Below are 17,899 nucleotides of genomic sequence, written 5' to 3'. Positions count from 1 at the left end.
TCTCTTTCTGCTGCTTCATTATTAGTATACAGGAATGCAACAGATTTCTGTACATTGATTTTGTAGCCTGCAACTTTACTGAATCCATTTCAGTTCCAATACATTTTTGATGGAGTCTTTAGGGTTTTCTATATATAGTATCATGTTATCTGTAAATAGCAAAAGTTTTACTTATTCCTTACCAATTTGGATGCATTTTTATTTCTTTTTGTTGTCTAATTGCTGTGGCTAGGACTTTCAGTACAATGTGGAATAAAAGTGGTGACAGTGGACAGTTCTGTGTTGTTCCTGACCTTAAGGGAAAAACTTTTAGTTTTCCCTCATTGAGTATGATGTTCACTGTAGGTTTTTCATATGACACTTTTATTATGTTGAGATATGTTCCCGCTAGACCTACTTTGTTGAGAGCTTTTATCATGAATGGATGTTGTACTTCGTCAAATGGTGTTTCTGCATCTACTCTTTCTCTTATTGAGGTGATTTATCACGTTGATTGGGAATAACATGGTAAATGATTTTTTTTAATGTATTGTTGGATTCGTTTTGCTAGTATTTTGTTGAGGATTTTTGTATCTATGTTCATCAGAGATTTTAGCCTGTAGTGCACGTTTTTTGTGGTGGCTATCTGATTTTGGTATCAGAGTAATACTGACCTCATAGAATGAATTTGGAAGTGTTCCTTCCTATTCTATTTTTTGGAATAGTTTCTTTTCATGTTTATTTATTTATTTGTTTGTTTGTTTATTGAGAGAGAGAGAGCATGCGAACACAAGTGGGGGATGGGCAGAGAGAGAGAGAGGGAGAGAGAGAATCCCAAAGTGCCAGCACAGAGCCCAGCATGATCCTAAGATCATGATCTGAGTCAAATCAAGAGCTGGATGCTTAACCAACTGAGCCACCCAGGTGCCCAATATTTTTTGAAATAGTTTGAGAAGAATAGGTATTAACTCTTCTTTACATGTTTGGTAGAATTTGCCTATGAAGCTGACTGATCTTGAACTATTGTTTGCTGGAAGTTTTTTGATTATTAATTCACTTTCCTTGCTGGTAATTGCTCTGTTCCAATATTCTATATTTTCCTGCTTCAGTTTTGGTAAATTATATGTTTCTAGGAATTTATCCATTTCTTCTAGGTATAAAATTTTCCATATCTCTTACAATTGTTTGTGTTTCTGTGGTATTGGTTATTTTTCTTCTTTCATTTGTGATTTTGTTTATTTGGGTCTTCTTTTTCTTTTTCTTTCTTTGTTTCTTTCTGTCTGTCTGTCTTTCTGTCTTTCTTTCTGTCCTTCTTTCTTTCTTTCTTTCTGGATGAGTCTTGCTAGAGGTTTATCAATTTTGTTCATGTTTTCAAAGAGGCAGCTCCTGGATTCATTGATTGTTCTATTGTTTTGTTTGTTGTTTTTGTTGTTGTTTTAGTTTCTATATTATTTATTTCTTCTCTATTATTTCCTTCCTTCTCCTGGTTTGGGGTTTTGTTTGTTCTTCTTTTTCTAGTTCCTTTAGGTGTAAGGCTAGATTGTTTATTTGAGATTTTTCTTGCTTCTTCAGGTAGATCTATAATACTATACACTTCCCTCTTAGAGTTGCTTTTGCTGCATTCCATTGTGTTTTATTTTCATTTGTTTCTATGTACTTTTTGATTTTTCTTTGATTTCTTATTTGACCCATTAATTGCTTAGTAGCATGTTATTTAACCTCCCTGTATTTGTGCTCTTTCTAGATTTTTTCTTGTGGTTGATTTCTAGTTTCATAATGTTGTGGTCAGAAAAGATGCGTGCTATGACTTTGATCTTTTTGAATTTGTTGAAACTTGTTTTTAGCCTAATATGTGATCTATTCTGGAGAATGTTCCAGTTATATTACAAGTCATATTACAAAGCTGTACTAATCAAAATAGTATAGTACTAGCATAAAGATAGACACATAGATCAATGGAATAGAATAGAAAACCCGGAAATAAACCCACAATTATATAGTCAATTAATCTTTGACAAAGGTGGAAATAATATACAATTAGAAAAACTCTCTTCAACAAATGGTGTTGCGAAAACTGGACAGCTACATGCAAAAGAATTAAACTGGACCATTTTACCATATACATGAAAATAAACTCAAAATGTATGAGACCTTAATGTGAGACCTGAAACCATAAAAATCCTAGAAGAGAGCACAGGCAGTAATTTCTCTGACATCAGCCATAGCAACATTTTTCTAGGTATGTCTCCTGGAGCAAGGGAAATAAAAGCAAAAATAAACTATTGGGACTACATCAGAATACAAAGCTCCTTTACAGCAAAAGAAACAATCAACCAAACTAAAAGACAACTCACTGAATGGGAGAAGATATTTGCAAATGACATATCCAATAAAAGATTAGTATCCAAAATACGTAAAGAACTTCTACAACTCAACACCCTAAGACCAAACAATCCAATTTGAAAATGGGCAGAAGACATGAACAGATATTTATCCAAAGACATACAGATGACCAACAGACACATGAAAGGATGCTCAACATCATTCATCATCACAGAAATGTAAATCAAAACTACAATGAGATATCACCTCACACCTGTCAGAATGGCTAGGTCAAAAAACATAAGAAACCACAAGTGTAGGTGACGATGAGAAAAAGGAACCTTCGTGCATTCTCGGTGGGAATGCAAACTGGTGTAGCCACTGTGGAAAACAGTATGGAGGTTCCTCAAAAAATTAAAAATAGGACTATCCTACAATCCAGTAATTGCACTAGTAGGCAATTACCCAAAAATTACAAAAATGCTAACTCAAAGGAATATATCTCCCTCTGTTTATTGCAGCATTATTTACAATAGCCACATTATGGAAGCAGCCCAAGTGTCCATTGATAGATGAATGGATAAAGAGGTGGTATATATTTATGTACTTTCGAACATTTCTTAGCCGTAAAAAAGAATGAAATCTTGCCCTTTGCAACAATATGAACAGAGCTAGAGAGTATAATGCTAAGTGAAATAAGTCAAAGACAAATACTGTATGATTTCACTCATATGTGACATTTAAGAAACAAAACAAATGAGCAAAGGGAAAAAAGAAAGACAGAGAGAGACAAACTGAGAAAAAACTCTTAACTATAGAGAACCAACTGATGACTCACCAGAGGGAGGTGAGGGGGATGGGTGAGATAGGCAACGGGGAGTAAGTAGTGCACCTATCATGATGAACACTGAATAATACATAAAATTATTGAATCACTATATTGTATACCTGAAATTAATATAACACTATCTGTTTACTAGAATTAAAATTAAAAACTTAATAAATAAAATAAACACCTATATTACTACATTAAAAAAATAATAAAGTGAGATGTGACAAATGAGAAAGAACCAACTGCAGGAATGGAGGGGAGGAGCTTCCACATAATGGGACCTGATCCTCAAGGATGACAAGGAGAGCAGACAGGAAACCTTGGGCATTATGCTTCCTTTGGAACTGTACAAAAGGCAGCCACAGAGACAAAACGATGGAGTCTGAAGGAGATCTACACCAGTGCTCTGTCGTGAGCATGAGGTGAAGTGACTTTGAAAAGGTGATAGGACAGGAATGAGAAGTTAATAATGTCGAGGCCACAAAAATGTTGAGGGTTGAGAAAAGGTCATGGCAGGCCACTGGTGGTGATCTTTTGATTGCCATTTCAGTAGAGAGGAGAGGCTACTTGGGAAGAGAGTTGGGTATTGAGAAATCAGATGTAGAGAACACAGAGTAATCTTTCAGAGTTTGTGGTGAAAGAGAGTGTAAAGAGAGACAGTACTGTGCTGTGACAGGCCAGCACAGTAAGGGGAAGGGTTTATGTTGAAGGGAACAGCAACTTCTAGGCCAATGGGAAACAGGCAGTGCAGAGCAACAACCTAAAGGTGTGGCAGAAGCAGTAATTGAAAACCCAAGGCTTGTTTCTGCAAAGATCAGGCCCTCATGTTTTACACTGCTTTTCTGACACTGCTGTTTATTTTTAAATGGCTTAGCACTCCATAGTGTGACTTGGCAACATGCTTAAATTGTATTTCTCCTTCCCAAATATAAACCTATAATTACAGGCCAATCCTGATTCTTAGTTTTTCCAAAGGTAAAAGGTTTTTGTTTGCTTCTTTTGCCTAAAAATGTGATCTAAAAGAAATAAAAATTTAATCTTCCTTTGCTTTTAAGTTAGATAATTTTTCTAAGATAAGTGACTGACTGACCAAAATTTGGATTACATCATGCTAGCTCTGGAACAGTATGTTCCTGTTCCAACCCACTGAATGCTAGTTCTCACTTAGAGGCAATATAAATCAAAGATCCTAACTTGTCCCCAACTTACACAAGCAAACAAAGGCTGATTGATTTTTGCTTATTTAAATTCTCCGTCCTCATCTGGGGTTAGGTGAATATGCTTAAGATGGAAACTGAGAAGGAGAATGGAGAAAAGAGGCAGATGGTTTGGAAGGCTGGTATAAGTGATGGAAAGGTGGCAAATTGGTCAGGTATTTAGAGACGAGCAAAGGGGCCATATGAGTGAGTGCAGGAGTGAAGGAAAACGGCAGATGCAGAAGAGTGTTTCCAAAAGAAAGAAAGAAAAAGCATGTGGGAGAGAAGGAATAAAGATGGGAGATGGTTTGTTGTGCCGGATTTTAGGAACAACTTGGCCACTCTTACATTCTTGCTTTCATTTGGCCTTCACCAAAAAGGGTGGAGTTTGCTAGAAAAGATTCAGACTATCCCTGCCTCTTTTCCTTTCCACGTACATAGGAGACTCCCTAATGTGTAATTGTGTGTATTTGTATGATACCTTAACATTTTGTATCTTTCATGTTGATTTTCTGTTTGGACTATCACAATAATCTATATGAAGATATACTGTGATTCCTATGTAAAGGAGAACAGAACATGAGAAATGAAGTATTTTAACCAAACTCATAGAGCTAACCTATGATGACATTGGATCCAGAGTATTCTGACACCAGCTGTGTGATTGTGGGTGAAATCTCTGAACCTCAATGTCTATATCAGTGATACTTACTTAATACGATTATTGCAAGGGTCTGAATTCTTGGCAATACTATAAGTAGTATATATTTTAGTAGTATATTTTTAATATTCCATGTTTACCATTCAAGAGCTTTTTTTAATCCACAAACTGAGCTGTGTCATTACCTTTGTTACTTTTGATATGTCCCTGTATAGAACAAGTATTTCAATAAGCCATGTATTGATTTTAAGAACTAATATTTCATACTGACTTACAATATAAAGACCATATTCAAGAAGAAGAATCAGAAAAAGTGATGTAGACTATTTATACCTGATGGTATTCATTGTAGGATATTTATGAAAATTGAAAACTAAGTATTCAATAATAGATTGTTTTTAAAAAATGATAAAGCTATACAATGTAATTCTATGCCATTGATAGAAATGAAATTATAGAAAAGCATTAGATATTATTAAGAGGTCAAAATCATATGTATGGCTCTGGTTTTATAAAAATACGTATATGTGTGTATCTATTTTCACTGAAAAATTCTGGAACGATGTATTTTAGAAATGTTTATTCTAGGAAGTAAGTTTTTTTTTAGTATTTTTTCTTTGTCAGAAATATTGTCTCTCTTTTGTATTTTAACTATGGATATTTGTTTATCTTATACTTAGAAAAAATAATCTATTCCACTTTTAGAGCAGTCTTGTTAAGGGAAGCATTTGAGACGTAAGTCTTTTAAATAGCTAACTTTTGATCAATAGAGATAAGGGAAGGAATCAAGGTGAATAGAGGGAGGCAAATATATGGTGGCAAATAATTTCAAATATAGTGGGCTTTGAGATGCTATCTGAGTCCAATTTGGGGATCTACTTGGGAGTTTTTATGCTTTATAAAATCTGGCTACTTTATGTAATCTTAACCATATATTCATTTGTGTAAGCGGTTTAGAATATAATACATCAGATGTGGTTTTTCAGTGCATTTGTGTGAACATGCTTAATGTTAGTTAGAAGTCAATTCTTTTCATAGTATGAACAGTTTGAATTAGCACATTATATGCATACTTATACAACAATACTTGAATAACTCAGTTTTTACCAACTAATGAATTTTCCTTCATTATTTAAAAAATTATAGTGATTTGTAAGGAATAAGAACAAATGCCAAAAGGGATGGGAGTGACTGGATTCTCAATGGAAGCAAGGTATGTAAAGAGGGGCTCCCATAGCCCTTCTCTCCAGAGTCCATGCCACAAGTAACAGTGTCTCAAAGACTGCTCATTATTGATTGTCTCATTCTATGGACTCATGTAAGAATTGAATTTACTTAAGTTGTTTTGTTTGGGGGACAATGTGAACTTTGCAGCATTTATATTACATGAGATCTGTTCTTCTTGTATGTTCCATTTTACATGCTCCCCTCACTATTATGGCAAATGTTTTACTGTCCAAACGGCCCTTTCAATTAGTTCTGTTGAAGAACTAATTTATGTTTGTTTTCTTTGAATTTTTTTAAAACTTCTAATTAGTTTTAGACTAATACCTTTGCATTTACAAAATCACAAGTTTGAATGTTGTGCTACTGTCAAATTGCTCTCAATTTTGTAAACAGCCTTGATTTCTGTACTTACGTTGTCAAGGACTAATAGCAGTTTGTGGACTGGAATGGGTCTGAAGAACACATTTTGAGCAGCCCAGGTCTAAAGACCATTTCATAATCTAGTTTCATAATTGTTATACAAAAAACCAGTATTTGTGGTGTCAAATAAATTTAGAAAATGTGTGCAACTTCTCACTCTTTGACATGCTAATGTGCATTATAAACCTCTAAAAGTTTGGTATAGTATGTCTTATGCCCTAGGAAATTATCTTTATAGATTGAGTCACTAGTATTTTCCCAAACATAGTTTTTGTCATAGACTCTAGGTCTGGCGTTCTCTCTTGTCCAGCAAGAGAGCAGATGCAGGATTGAAATGTGAGAGAGGCTAATGTCAGGGAGGAGACGAGAGTGCCGAATAAGGGTGCTTGCTCCATTTTTATTAGGATCAGAAGGCTTACAAGCGTGATGGACTTACACAAAGAGACAATGAAATCATGAACATGAACTCATGGGCATGAGGGAAAGGCGTTTTGAAGATATTCAGTGTTAGGGTTTGAGTCAACACTAAACCTGGAGCTGGGTGGAAAGTTGTTTACAGCAGACATGAGGCACCACCTCTGTTTACCTAAACTGGCCTAGGGGACAAGAAGGACAGAGCATGCTACCTCAGGGTCAGCAAGGCATCTTTCTTTTGCTAATTAGATCCAGCTCTGGGCAACTTCATCCTCCTGTGGTCCAAAGTCCTGTTTTCCTGTTTTTGTCCTTCCTTCCTGTGAAAGCAGCTTTCTGTTACTGTACTAACTTGGGGGGGGGGCATTTTCACCCTGAATACCTAGTCTTGTTTACCTCATTTTGGATGATGAAAACATCCTGAGATTTCCTATTCCTATACCTTTCTCCTATACTGAGGGCCTTTGCAACCTATTTACCTAATTTTGTTTACCTAATCTTATTTAGCCAAACTTGGGTGTGTTCATTCTGTGGGTTTCTAATTCCTTATGCCTTGTTAAGCCATCAGTGCAACCTCAGGGAATTCCTAAGCTTATTCCCCACAACTGTTAGAAATTTTAGTCTAAACTATTTGTCTTAAGGATTATAGTAAACATGTATAATAAAGATTATAATAAAGATGATTCCAGTATAATAATCACTTAACTCTGCACACAGAGGGCCACAGAAGACTAAGATATTTGATCAAATGGGAAACACATTCTCTTATGACTCCAGCTTTGTTAGCAGTTCTTCTGTGGGAACCACCCAAGAAAACTCCACTGACTATGTCCAAACCTCTATTAGAAATAACAAAAAATTGAAAGGAATCAAAAGTAAAGGAATAAGTAAGTGAATATAGTACCTCAATAAGATGACCTAAGGGGTGCCTTGTGGCTCAGTAGGTTAAGGATCAACTCTTGATTTCGGCTCAGGTCGTGATCTCACGGTTCGAGAGACCAATCCCTGTGTCTTGGGATTCTTTCTCTTCCCTCTCTCTGCCGTTCCCTCCCCCCCCACCCACAAATAAATAAACTTTAAAAAAATGACCCTAAGATGTGCCCATCAAAGTGTCGACACAAAGTTTTTAATGGCTTAGGAAAATAATTAAGTGAAGAGATCATATTAACTTCTATACACCTAGATTTCAGCTAAGTAACAAAATGCACATACATTTCAACTATGTTAAAAGGAAAAAAAAACAGAAAGTAAATTCATAATGATATCTACATGACGGACTTGAGGATTTTTTTTCTTTTCTCTTTATAACAATATACTATATATAACGTCTACAATGAACTTATAAACATTCAATACCCAAAAAAATGATGGCCCTCAGTAGGGATAATCCCAGCCCTATTAAGAGTTTTGACTGTCATAATTAAGAACGAAATTGAGACAGTCCTTTTACAAAGAGAATTTTCTTAAAGGAAAGCAGTCATGCTGGAAATACTCGCCTTCTGTTGGACTCTTGCAGAAATGGTTCAGAATCGATTAACCTTCTTCCATAATTGTGTCTAAGAAAAACTGTTGAAGAATTCTATTCACTTTTTCCAAATTGAAGTCAGAGTGTTAAAGTGAACAATTTTTTTCATATAAACAGCTCCTCCCTTCCTTTCATTCCATTGTTTGTCTTTTATCTATAATAACGTCTGTTAATATATGTCTGAGGCCGTGGATTTAGAGCTTATAGACACTAATCCCTGGACATGCGATTCAGAACAGAAAAGCACTATTTCAGCAATTCAACTGTGCACCTACACAGATGGTCATTATTCTCTTAGAAAAATATGAAATTGGGAGACTTGAAAGGTTTTTGAGCAAGTGGTATAATGGAGCAATATTGTAGAAAAAATACATTGGCCATGATGTATAATTTTTTTTTCTAGGAACACATTTTTCTCATTTATTCAGCAAACATCCTTGAAAGCCTTCTATATGCCAAACACTACTCTAAGCACTGATGATAGTCCCTGCCCTTGAGGAGTTCCTTGTAGAGAGAAATGTTGAAGGTCTCTGATTGTTGTGTCACTTATAACCAGGCCACCACCACGGCCTTCACTTGCTATCATGTAGACAACACTAACATCATTGGCTTATTTCCCATTATTTTTATGTACAGCACTGTGGATTTGAGAACATAAATCTTATAAAGGGCATAGATGTTAGGTGATAGAAGTAACTGATACCATTTTATACTCCTACTATTTCAAAGGGATAGAGACAAGAATAGATCATTTGAATACAGTTTGATAAATGCTAAGATGATGGTGAATTCAGAGTGCTTACAGGAGCTCTTAACCTGGCCTGGAGAATTTGGGAAGACTTTAGTCCAGAATGGTAGGATGTATCCTAGCAGCATTGGGAAACAGCCACCCAGTGGAGGAAACAAGATTTCTGAAGACACATAGGTAAAGAAGACCTTAGAATACAAAGGATAGCAAATAGTTCAGTGGAGTTGACCTGAGGACAGGGAATGAGAAAAATGAGATAAAAGATAAGGTTGGACTGATAAGCTAGTGCCAGTTTTTGATGAGTTTTATATGTCCTTCTAAAGGTTTACAGTTTATCCTGAGGCCTATTACGAGCTATTCAGAGATTTCAAAATATGAAAATGATATGATTAGATTGCATTGTAAAAAAGGTCTCTGAGATCATGATGAATAATAGAGGTGCAGGGACATCAGTTGTAGGAACTTAAGAAATGATGAGGCCCCGAAATAAGGTAATGGCAATAGAAGAGAAAGGAAGTGAGTGGATTCATAAAGTATTGAAATGGATTAGAGAGAATTAGAAGTCAAATTGAATATGAAGCAAGATGATAACATGATTTTTTTTTTGGCACCATTCACTGAGATAGGAAAAATAGATTTATATTCAAGATTAGTTAAGAGTTAAGGGTAGGAAAAGATATGTTCTGCCCATGAGTCATCAGGCGGACTCTCCAGAGGCAGGTAGGTATACAGGTCTGAAACTTAGCAAGAAATTTCACTTAAAGATTTGGAGTCATTAGCAGATAGATGGTAATTAAAGCCATGGAAGTGCTTGAGGTGACCCAAGAAAGGCACAGAATAAGTTAATAATTTGTGCTGGGTATATTTGTTTGATAAATAAATATCATCTGGTAATCTCATGTCTCTTATTTAGTATGTTGTTTTATCCCTCTTTAATCATTATCTCCTTATTGAGGCCATTTGGAAAGAAGTAGGCCATCCATCATCAAAATCAAATCCATGCCTTTTCAAAAACTGTTGTGAGAGTACAAATACTTTAATGTTGCCATTTAGAACAGATTCCTTTTTCTCATTTGCAGTTTCTTTCTAAAATATAGTTTATCATATAGTTATCATAGAGTATTTTGCTTTAATTTAGAAAAGACATAATAAGCTCTGTTCATTATTTACAGTATTAATTATGGAATGAAAATGTACTGACTTCATTCTTTGAAGCAATGGGTTGTTTTCCCTGTACTTTTTAATAACCTCATATATGAATAATCAACACTGAAGATATTTGGGTAGAGTACAAAGAGAGGCATAAAGCATGTCTTGTCTGGTTTAGTCTTCTTGAATATACTTTCCTCCCATCATGACTTAAACATCGACCTGGTTTATTGTGAAGTGTCACAGTAAATTTGGGGTTTGCAGGTATTCATCAGTAATGGGCAGCTAAGTGACATTGTGATCATAGTGGCAATCACAAATCATGAAGCTCACTCTCCTGCTCATGGCATTAGCCTTTTTCTGGTGGAAAATGGAATGAAAGGATTTATCAAGGGACGAAAGCTACATAAAATGGGACTAAAAGCCCAGGTAAGTCACAATATGAATTATTAATTATAAATAATTGCGTGTACTCAAATATACTTTATAGAACTACATGTAGCAAATCATACCTTCCTATGCCAGATTCCTAAAATATGCTTTTCAGAAATGGAAAGAGAGGGGTGCTGGGAGGCTCAGTTGATTAAGTTTCTGACTTTTTGTTTTTTTTTTTTTAATTTTTTTTTCAACGTTTATTTATTTATTTTTGGGACAGAGAGAGACAGAGCATGAACGGGGGAGGGGCAGAGAGAGAGGGAGACACAGAATCGGAAACAGGCTCCAGGCTCTGAGCCATCAGCCCAGAGCCTGACGCGGGGCTCGAACTCACGGACCGCGAGATCGTGACCTGGCTGAAGTCGGACGCTCAACCGACTGCGCCACCCAGGCGCCCCTCTGACTCTTGATTTCAACTCAGGTTATGATCTCACAGTTTGTGAATTTGAGCCCTGCATCAGGCTCTGTGCTGTCAGCACAGAGCCTGGTTGGGATTCTTTCTCTCCCACTCTCTCTCTATCCCTCCCCCACTCGTGCTTGCTCTCTACAAACAAACAAATGTTAAAAAAAAAAAAAGAAAAGAAAGAAAAGAAATGGTAAGAGAGACTTATTCCATTTATCTAAATTATCTCTGTTGTTCAGCAGTGGAAGTGAATCAGCATATTTTGAATATCTGCTTCAGAAATGGCAAAATTATATGTTAATAGACCTTCTACTAAATTGATTGAAGAAAATTATGGAATAAAAGCAGAAAATATTTTTCTATTATTTGGTAATTATTTGGTAGCTTTTTTTCATTGCCAAAAAGAAAAATGACAGTGTATTGCAGTGGGAAAGCCACAAATTTTTAGAATCAAATGGATCTGGGTTTGAATCCGTGGTTTATTACCTACTAGATGTATTCATTAACTACTCCAACTTGGCTTCCAGTTTCTTTTGTTCTTGTTTTTGTCTTCTTAAATGGAAATAATAGTCACCTCATTAGAGTGTTGTGAGATTTAAGTGAGATCATTCTGTACTTAATTGTGTGATCCCTTAGGATACTGCAGAATTATTCTTTGAGGATGTACGGTTACCAGCTAGTGCCCTACTTGGAGAAGAGAATAAAGGCTTCTATCACCTCATGCAAGAACTTCCACAGGTCAGAATTATTAAATATTCCATCTTTTGATTAGTTAATAAAGTGGTATGAAATAGAACTATGTAAATTCATGCATATAAAACTTGTGACATAGCCAATCATTTGAGTAAAGTTAAAGTTGAAAAAAACCCTGACTTCTTGGGGTGCACGGATGGCTCAGTCAGTGAAGCATCTGACTCTTAATCTCAGCTCAGATCTTGATCTCAGGGTCATGAGTTCAGGCCCCACGTTGTGGGGTGTGGAGACTACATCAACCAACCAACCAACCAACAAAAAACCTGAGTTTTGTAGCCTAGATAAGTAAATAACTGAACTCAAGGATATCCAATCAAAGCTTATAAATGACTAGGAAAATTAGGTATTTTAGTTCTGTGATACCTTCTTACAATGATTTTAGCTTCTTAACTACAAGTCAAGAATTCTTATCTCCTTGTAAGGAAATACCAGCCAAAATATTTAGCAGATTTTTTTTTTTTTTTTTTATGATACCAAGGAATCATCATACCGGAAAGTTTTAGTCCATCATAGTTAGCTCTCACATCTGTGTTTTTGGAGTGTGGTGCCTATGTGATTGTTGAACCTCACATGCCAGCATAGAAACATAGGTGCATTTGTCTAGTGATTGCCACAGCCTGGGCTAAATTGGGGACAAGGTTAGGAATACTGCCATGGAAATAGAATAGAATATAAAAATCACCAGCAAGATGGATTTAAACTGACCGTGGATACTAGTAGGCAAAATTTAACCTATCCGCTTTAAAAGGTTGATTTCCATAGACCTATTAGAATATGCAGTGTGCAGAGATCAATAAATAAAAGTCAACAATGTCATATTTCTTTTCTCATAGATGACTGATGAAGGAATTAAATAAAGTATGTATATATGTATATGTAGTAAAGACAGACATTTATAAAAATAAAGGATTTGTTTTAAAGAATTACTATGGCTATGTCCAATATTCTTATAAATCTATGGGAGCATTTTCTTATAGAATTAAGAAATAAATTAACTTTTAAGAGTTTTATAACGATTATTTATTGAATTTATATTATCATCAAAATCTTGTGGAATTAGAATGATGCTTAAGACCTAATTTTGGGTTATAGGAAAGGCTAATGATTGCTGAAATGGGACTTTCAGCCAGTGAATTCATGTTCGAAGAAACCAGGAATTACGTTAGACAAAGAAAAGCTTTTGGGAAAACAGTTGCACATCTACAGGTAAGCTTATTGTCATGATTTAGTACTGAGCGACATCAGTTTCCTCATCTAAACACAAATATGGAATAACTCTCATAGAGGTGGTATTAGAATCCATTGAGGTGGATGAGACCATTGAGGGATAAAGAGTAGAGAGTAAGATAAGAGGTCCTAGGACAGAGTCCTGAGAAAAATTTAGTATTTAAAGGTGGACTAGTAGGGAGAAACCAGCAAAGACAACACAGAATGAAGGACTAGAAAGAAAAAAGCAAATCAAGCAAGTAGAGTCACAGAAGCCAAGAGAACAGGGGAGATTTCAAGTAGGCAGGAGTAGGGCCACAGGTTGCTTAAAGGGAAAACAAGATGAGAATCAAGAGTGCCCATTGGACATCGCAATAGGGAGCTGATAACGGACTAGAGTGTGGTTGCACCAGGCCAGAGTAAGTAAAGGGGTAAATAGAAATGAGGAAGTAAAGATACTGATGGCACACAGCTCTTTCCTCAGTTTGGCTGTGAATGGTAGGTAGGTTACTAGGGAGTAAGAAGACGATGGCGGGTGACAGGTAGAATCTTGGGGTCAAGTGACATACTTGTAAGATTTAAGGTTTTTTTTTTGTTATTATTAGGATAAGAATGCTGGAAGCACTTTTTTTTTAATTTTTTAATGTTTATTTATTTATTTATTTATTTATTTTTAAATTTTTTTTTTTCAACGTTTATTTATTTTTGGGACAGAGAGAGACAGAGCATGAACGGGGGAGGGGCAGAGAGAGAGGGAGACACAGAATCGGAAACAGGCTCCAGGCTCTGAGCCATCAGCCCATAGCCTGATGCTGGGCTCGAACCCACGGGCCGCGAGATCGTGACCTGGCTGAAGTCGGACGCTTAACCGACTGCGCCACCCAGGCGCCCCTGTTTATTTATTTTTAAGTGACAGAGAGAGAGCAAGCAGGAGAGGGGTAGAGAGAGAGCAAGCAGGGGAGGGGGAGAGAGAGAGAGGGACATAGAAGCTGAAGCAGGCTTCAGGCTCTGAGCTGTCAGCACAGAGCCCGTCATGGGGCTTGAACTCACAAACCTCAAATCATGACCTGAGGTGAAGTTGGTTAGGAGCTGACTCTTAACCAACTGAGCCACCCAGGTGCCCCTGGGAGCATGTTTTAATACCTAGAGAAAGGATTTAGTAAAGAAAGAAAGATTGTAGATATGAAGAAAACTGCTATGATATTTGAGAAAGAATCAGGGTGTGGGTGCGAAAGCATATGGAAAGGTAGTCCTTCCCACCTCCACCGCAGAGGTGTTTCCTCCGTTGTGACGGGAAGAAAAGAGGAAAGAATGGGTATGGGTTCAGTCAGACACTTAGCTCTGTTGGTAGAAAATTGCAAAAGCTCTTTATGAAGACTTCCATTTTCCTTAAATAACATAGGGAAACTCAGCTCTTGAAAAAGAGGTGAGTGAAGGGGGCATGCAGGTGTCCATGGAGAGAGAGGAATATTTGAGATACCCTTTCAAAGTAAGAGACTGAACTAACTAGAGAAATATAATAAGGCTGTGAGCAGTAGTGAGCAGTATTGAGGACTCAGATGAGGTTAATGATTATGGGTGTATAGTGGTACCTTCTGCTTTTTTGTGTTTTAGATTTACTAGAAGGATTTAGCTGTTGATGATCAAACACAGAGAAGGTGGATGATTGTTTAAGGTTTTGCAAGGAAGTTTAAGGTTTTTGCCAAAAAACTCAGCATAAGGTGGCCATAATCACTAACCATGCCAATCAAATATAAGACTCTAGTTTCTTCTTAAATGAAAGAAAAGTTTATAAACAATTTAGCCATAAAGTTGCTTCAACATTTTGCCAGCAAAAAACCTGGAGTTGGAAATCTACCTAAACAGTTTCAAGTGGAATGGCTTATGAAGGGCTTTGTGAAGGGCAAGGCGGAGATGAAACACTTTGGTAGCCTTTGAGGACCAGCTTTATGGAATTAACTTCAGTCATTTTTAAGTCCTAGCTCAGCTACTTGGATCTCCGTGGTCTAGTCAGGTTGTATGATCTCTCTAGGAAGCATTTTCTTATTTGCAAGATGTGAATGATATCCGTAGCTACCTTATAGAATTCCTGTGAGGATTAGCTGAGATAATATACACAAAGTGGTCAGAATATTGCCTGGCAAATTTAGCACTCATTACAGTTTGCTATTTTTACCTTACATAATGTCGTCTTCTATTTTGTTCCAATAAAGGGAACCTACTCTGTTGTTCATCAACGTAACTTTTTTCCATTCTGAAAAAAGCTTCTTTAGATCCTAACTTTCTTATTGGCATAACAGATCCAAAAATAGTTGTTCTGAATCTGTAAACATGAGGCACACACTTTAGAAAACATTTTTAAAAAGTAGTATGACTTGACTTTCCTAAATTGTGATTTCCTTAAGAGTAAGGATTTTAGGGTTGCCTGGGTAGCTCAGTCGGTTGAGAATCTGACTTCGGCTCAGGTCACGGTCACACAGTTTTGTGAGTTCAAGCCCCACATCGGGCTCTGCACTGACCCTGCGGAGTCTTCTGGGGATTCTCTTTTTCTCTCTGCCCCTCCTCAGCTTGTGCTCCGTCTCTCTCAAAATAAATAAATAAACTTAAAGGAAAAAATAATAAAAAAATTTTTAAAAAGAGTAAGGATTTTAGAGGTGCCTGGGTGGCTCAGTCAGTTAAGCATCTAATACTTGATTTGGGCTGAGGTCATGATCTTGCAGTTCAGGAGTTCGAGCCCTGGGTCAGGCTCCACACTTCAGTGCAGAGCCTGCCTGAGATTCTCTCTCTCCCTCTCTCTCTCTGCCTCTCCCCCACTCGTGTTCTCTGTCTCTCAAAACAAATAAATAAGCATTTAAAAAGTAGTGAGAAGAATTGACTTTATACAAAAACAGAGTGAGGATTTTATACTGTAAATTCCTTTTAATTTGCATATCATTAATTTATACCTATGAGTGATTCTCGGTGATTGCCCTCTTCCCCTCAGGCATTTAGAACCCCTCAGGAGGTGGGGTACACAGCAACTGGGGGTGTGTTTGGTATTTAGTGCTCTGGAGGCCAGTATGGTTAAATGTCCTGTAATTCAGAGATATTTTCCTATAGCAACTAAATGTCTCACTCAAAATGCCAATAGTCTCCCTTTGAGAAATAGTGATATACATAACTTATTCCATTTTGTTTCACTGAGCAAATATGTATTGACTGCCTTCTAAAGGTTAGATGCTGAAATGTAATTTGATAGGTGTGATTCTGAAAATACACACTATAAGCTGCTAGCAATATGAAGTGGTATTACTCTGTGACTTTCGGAACTTTACCCAAAGTGCGTTATAGGCATACCTCGGAGGTATTGCAGGTTCTGTTCCAGAATATCACAATAAAGCGATTATAATGAAATTTTTGTTTTCCTAGTGCATATAAAAGTTGTGTTTACACTATACTGTAGTCTATTAAGTGTGCAATAGCATTATGTCTAAATGGCGTCCATACCTTTATTAAAAAATACTTTATTGCTAAAAAGTGCTAGCCATCATCTAGCTTTCAGTGAGTGGTAATCTTTTGCTGATGGAGGGTCTTGCCTTCATGTTGATGGATGCTGACTGATCAGGGTGGTGGTTGCTGAAGGCTGGGTGGCTGTGCCTTTTTTAAAAGACAACAACAAAACTTGCGACATCAACTGACTCTTCCTTCAACAAACAATTTCTCTGTAGCATGCAGTGCTGTTTGATAGCATTTTATACACAGTAGAACTTCTTTCAGAATTGAAATCAATCCTCTCAAACCTGATGCTTTATCAACTAAATTTATCAACTAAATTTATGTAATATTCTATATCTTTTGTCTTCTTTTCCACAATCTTTGCAGCATTTTCGCCAGGAGTAGTTCCATTTCAAGAAAACCAATTTTTTTTATGCATCCATAAGAAGCAACTCCTCATCAATTAAAGTTTTATTATAAGATTGAGGCAATTCAGTCGTATCTCCAGGCTCCACTTCTTTTTTTTTTTTAAGCTTATTTCTTTTGAGAGAGAGAGAGAGGTGTGTGCACAAGCAGGGGAGGGGCAGAGAGAGAGAAGGAGAGAGAATCCCAAGCTGTCAATGCAGAGCCCAATGTGGGGTTCAGTCCCATGAACTGTGAGATCATGACCTGAGCCAAGATCAAGAGTTGGACACTCAACTGACTGAGCCACCCAGGCACCCGCGGGCTCCCAATTCTAATTCTCTCACTATTCCCACAACATCCCACAGTTACTTTCTCCACTGAAGTCTTGAATCCCTCAAAGTCATCCAGGAAGGTTGGAATCAACTTCTAAAACTCCTGTTAATGTTAGTATTTCAGTCTCTTCCTATGCCTCATGAATGTTTTTCATGGCATCTGGAATGGTAGATTCTTTTTTTTTTTTTTTTTTTTTAATTTTTTTTTTTCAACGTTTATTTATTTTTGGGACAGAGAGAGACAGAGCATGAACGGTGGAGGGGCAGAGAGAGAGGGAGACACAGAATCGGAAACAGGCTCCAGGCTCTGAGCCATCAGCCCAGAGCCCGACGCGGGGCTCAAACTCCCGGACCGCGAGATCGTGACCTGGCTGAAGTCGGACGCTTAACCGACTGCGCCACCCAGGCGCCCCTGTCTTTA

At 36.9% G+C, this 17,899-nt stretch overlaps 1 protein-coding gene across 1 annotated transcript in view; it reads left to right on the top strand.

The window, feature by feature from the left end:
* ACADL (acyl-CoA dehydrogenase long chain) overlaps nt 1–17,899 on the top strand; it is a 46,541-nt gene that overhangs the window by 11,301 nt on the left and 17,341 nt on the right. The window contains 4 exon segments of the mRNA XM_040476125.1: nt 6,137–6,203; nt 10,735–10,899; nt 11,945–12,046; nt 13,154–13,267. Coding sequence (XP_040332059.1) covers nt 6,137–6,203; nt 10,735–10,899; nt 11,945–12,046; nt 13,154–13,267 — 448 coding nt within the window.

Source organism: Herpailurus yagouaroundi, unplaced genomic scaffold, assembly GCF_014898765.1.
Source record: "Herpailurus yagouaroundi ecotype Mexico unplaced genomic scaffold, PumYag 140, whole genome shotgun sequence".
NCBI classification, from domain to species: Eukaryota; Metazoa; Chordata; class Mammalia; order Carnivora; family Felidae; genus Herpailurus; species Herpailurus yagouaroundi.
This window is presented reverse-complemented; position numbering and strand designations above follow the sequence as displayed.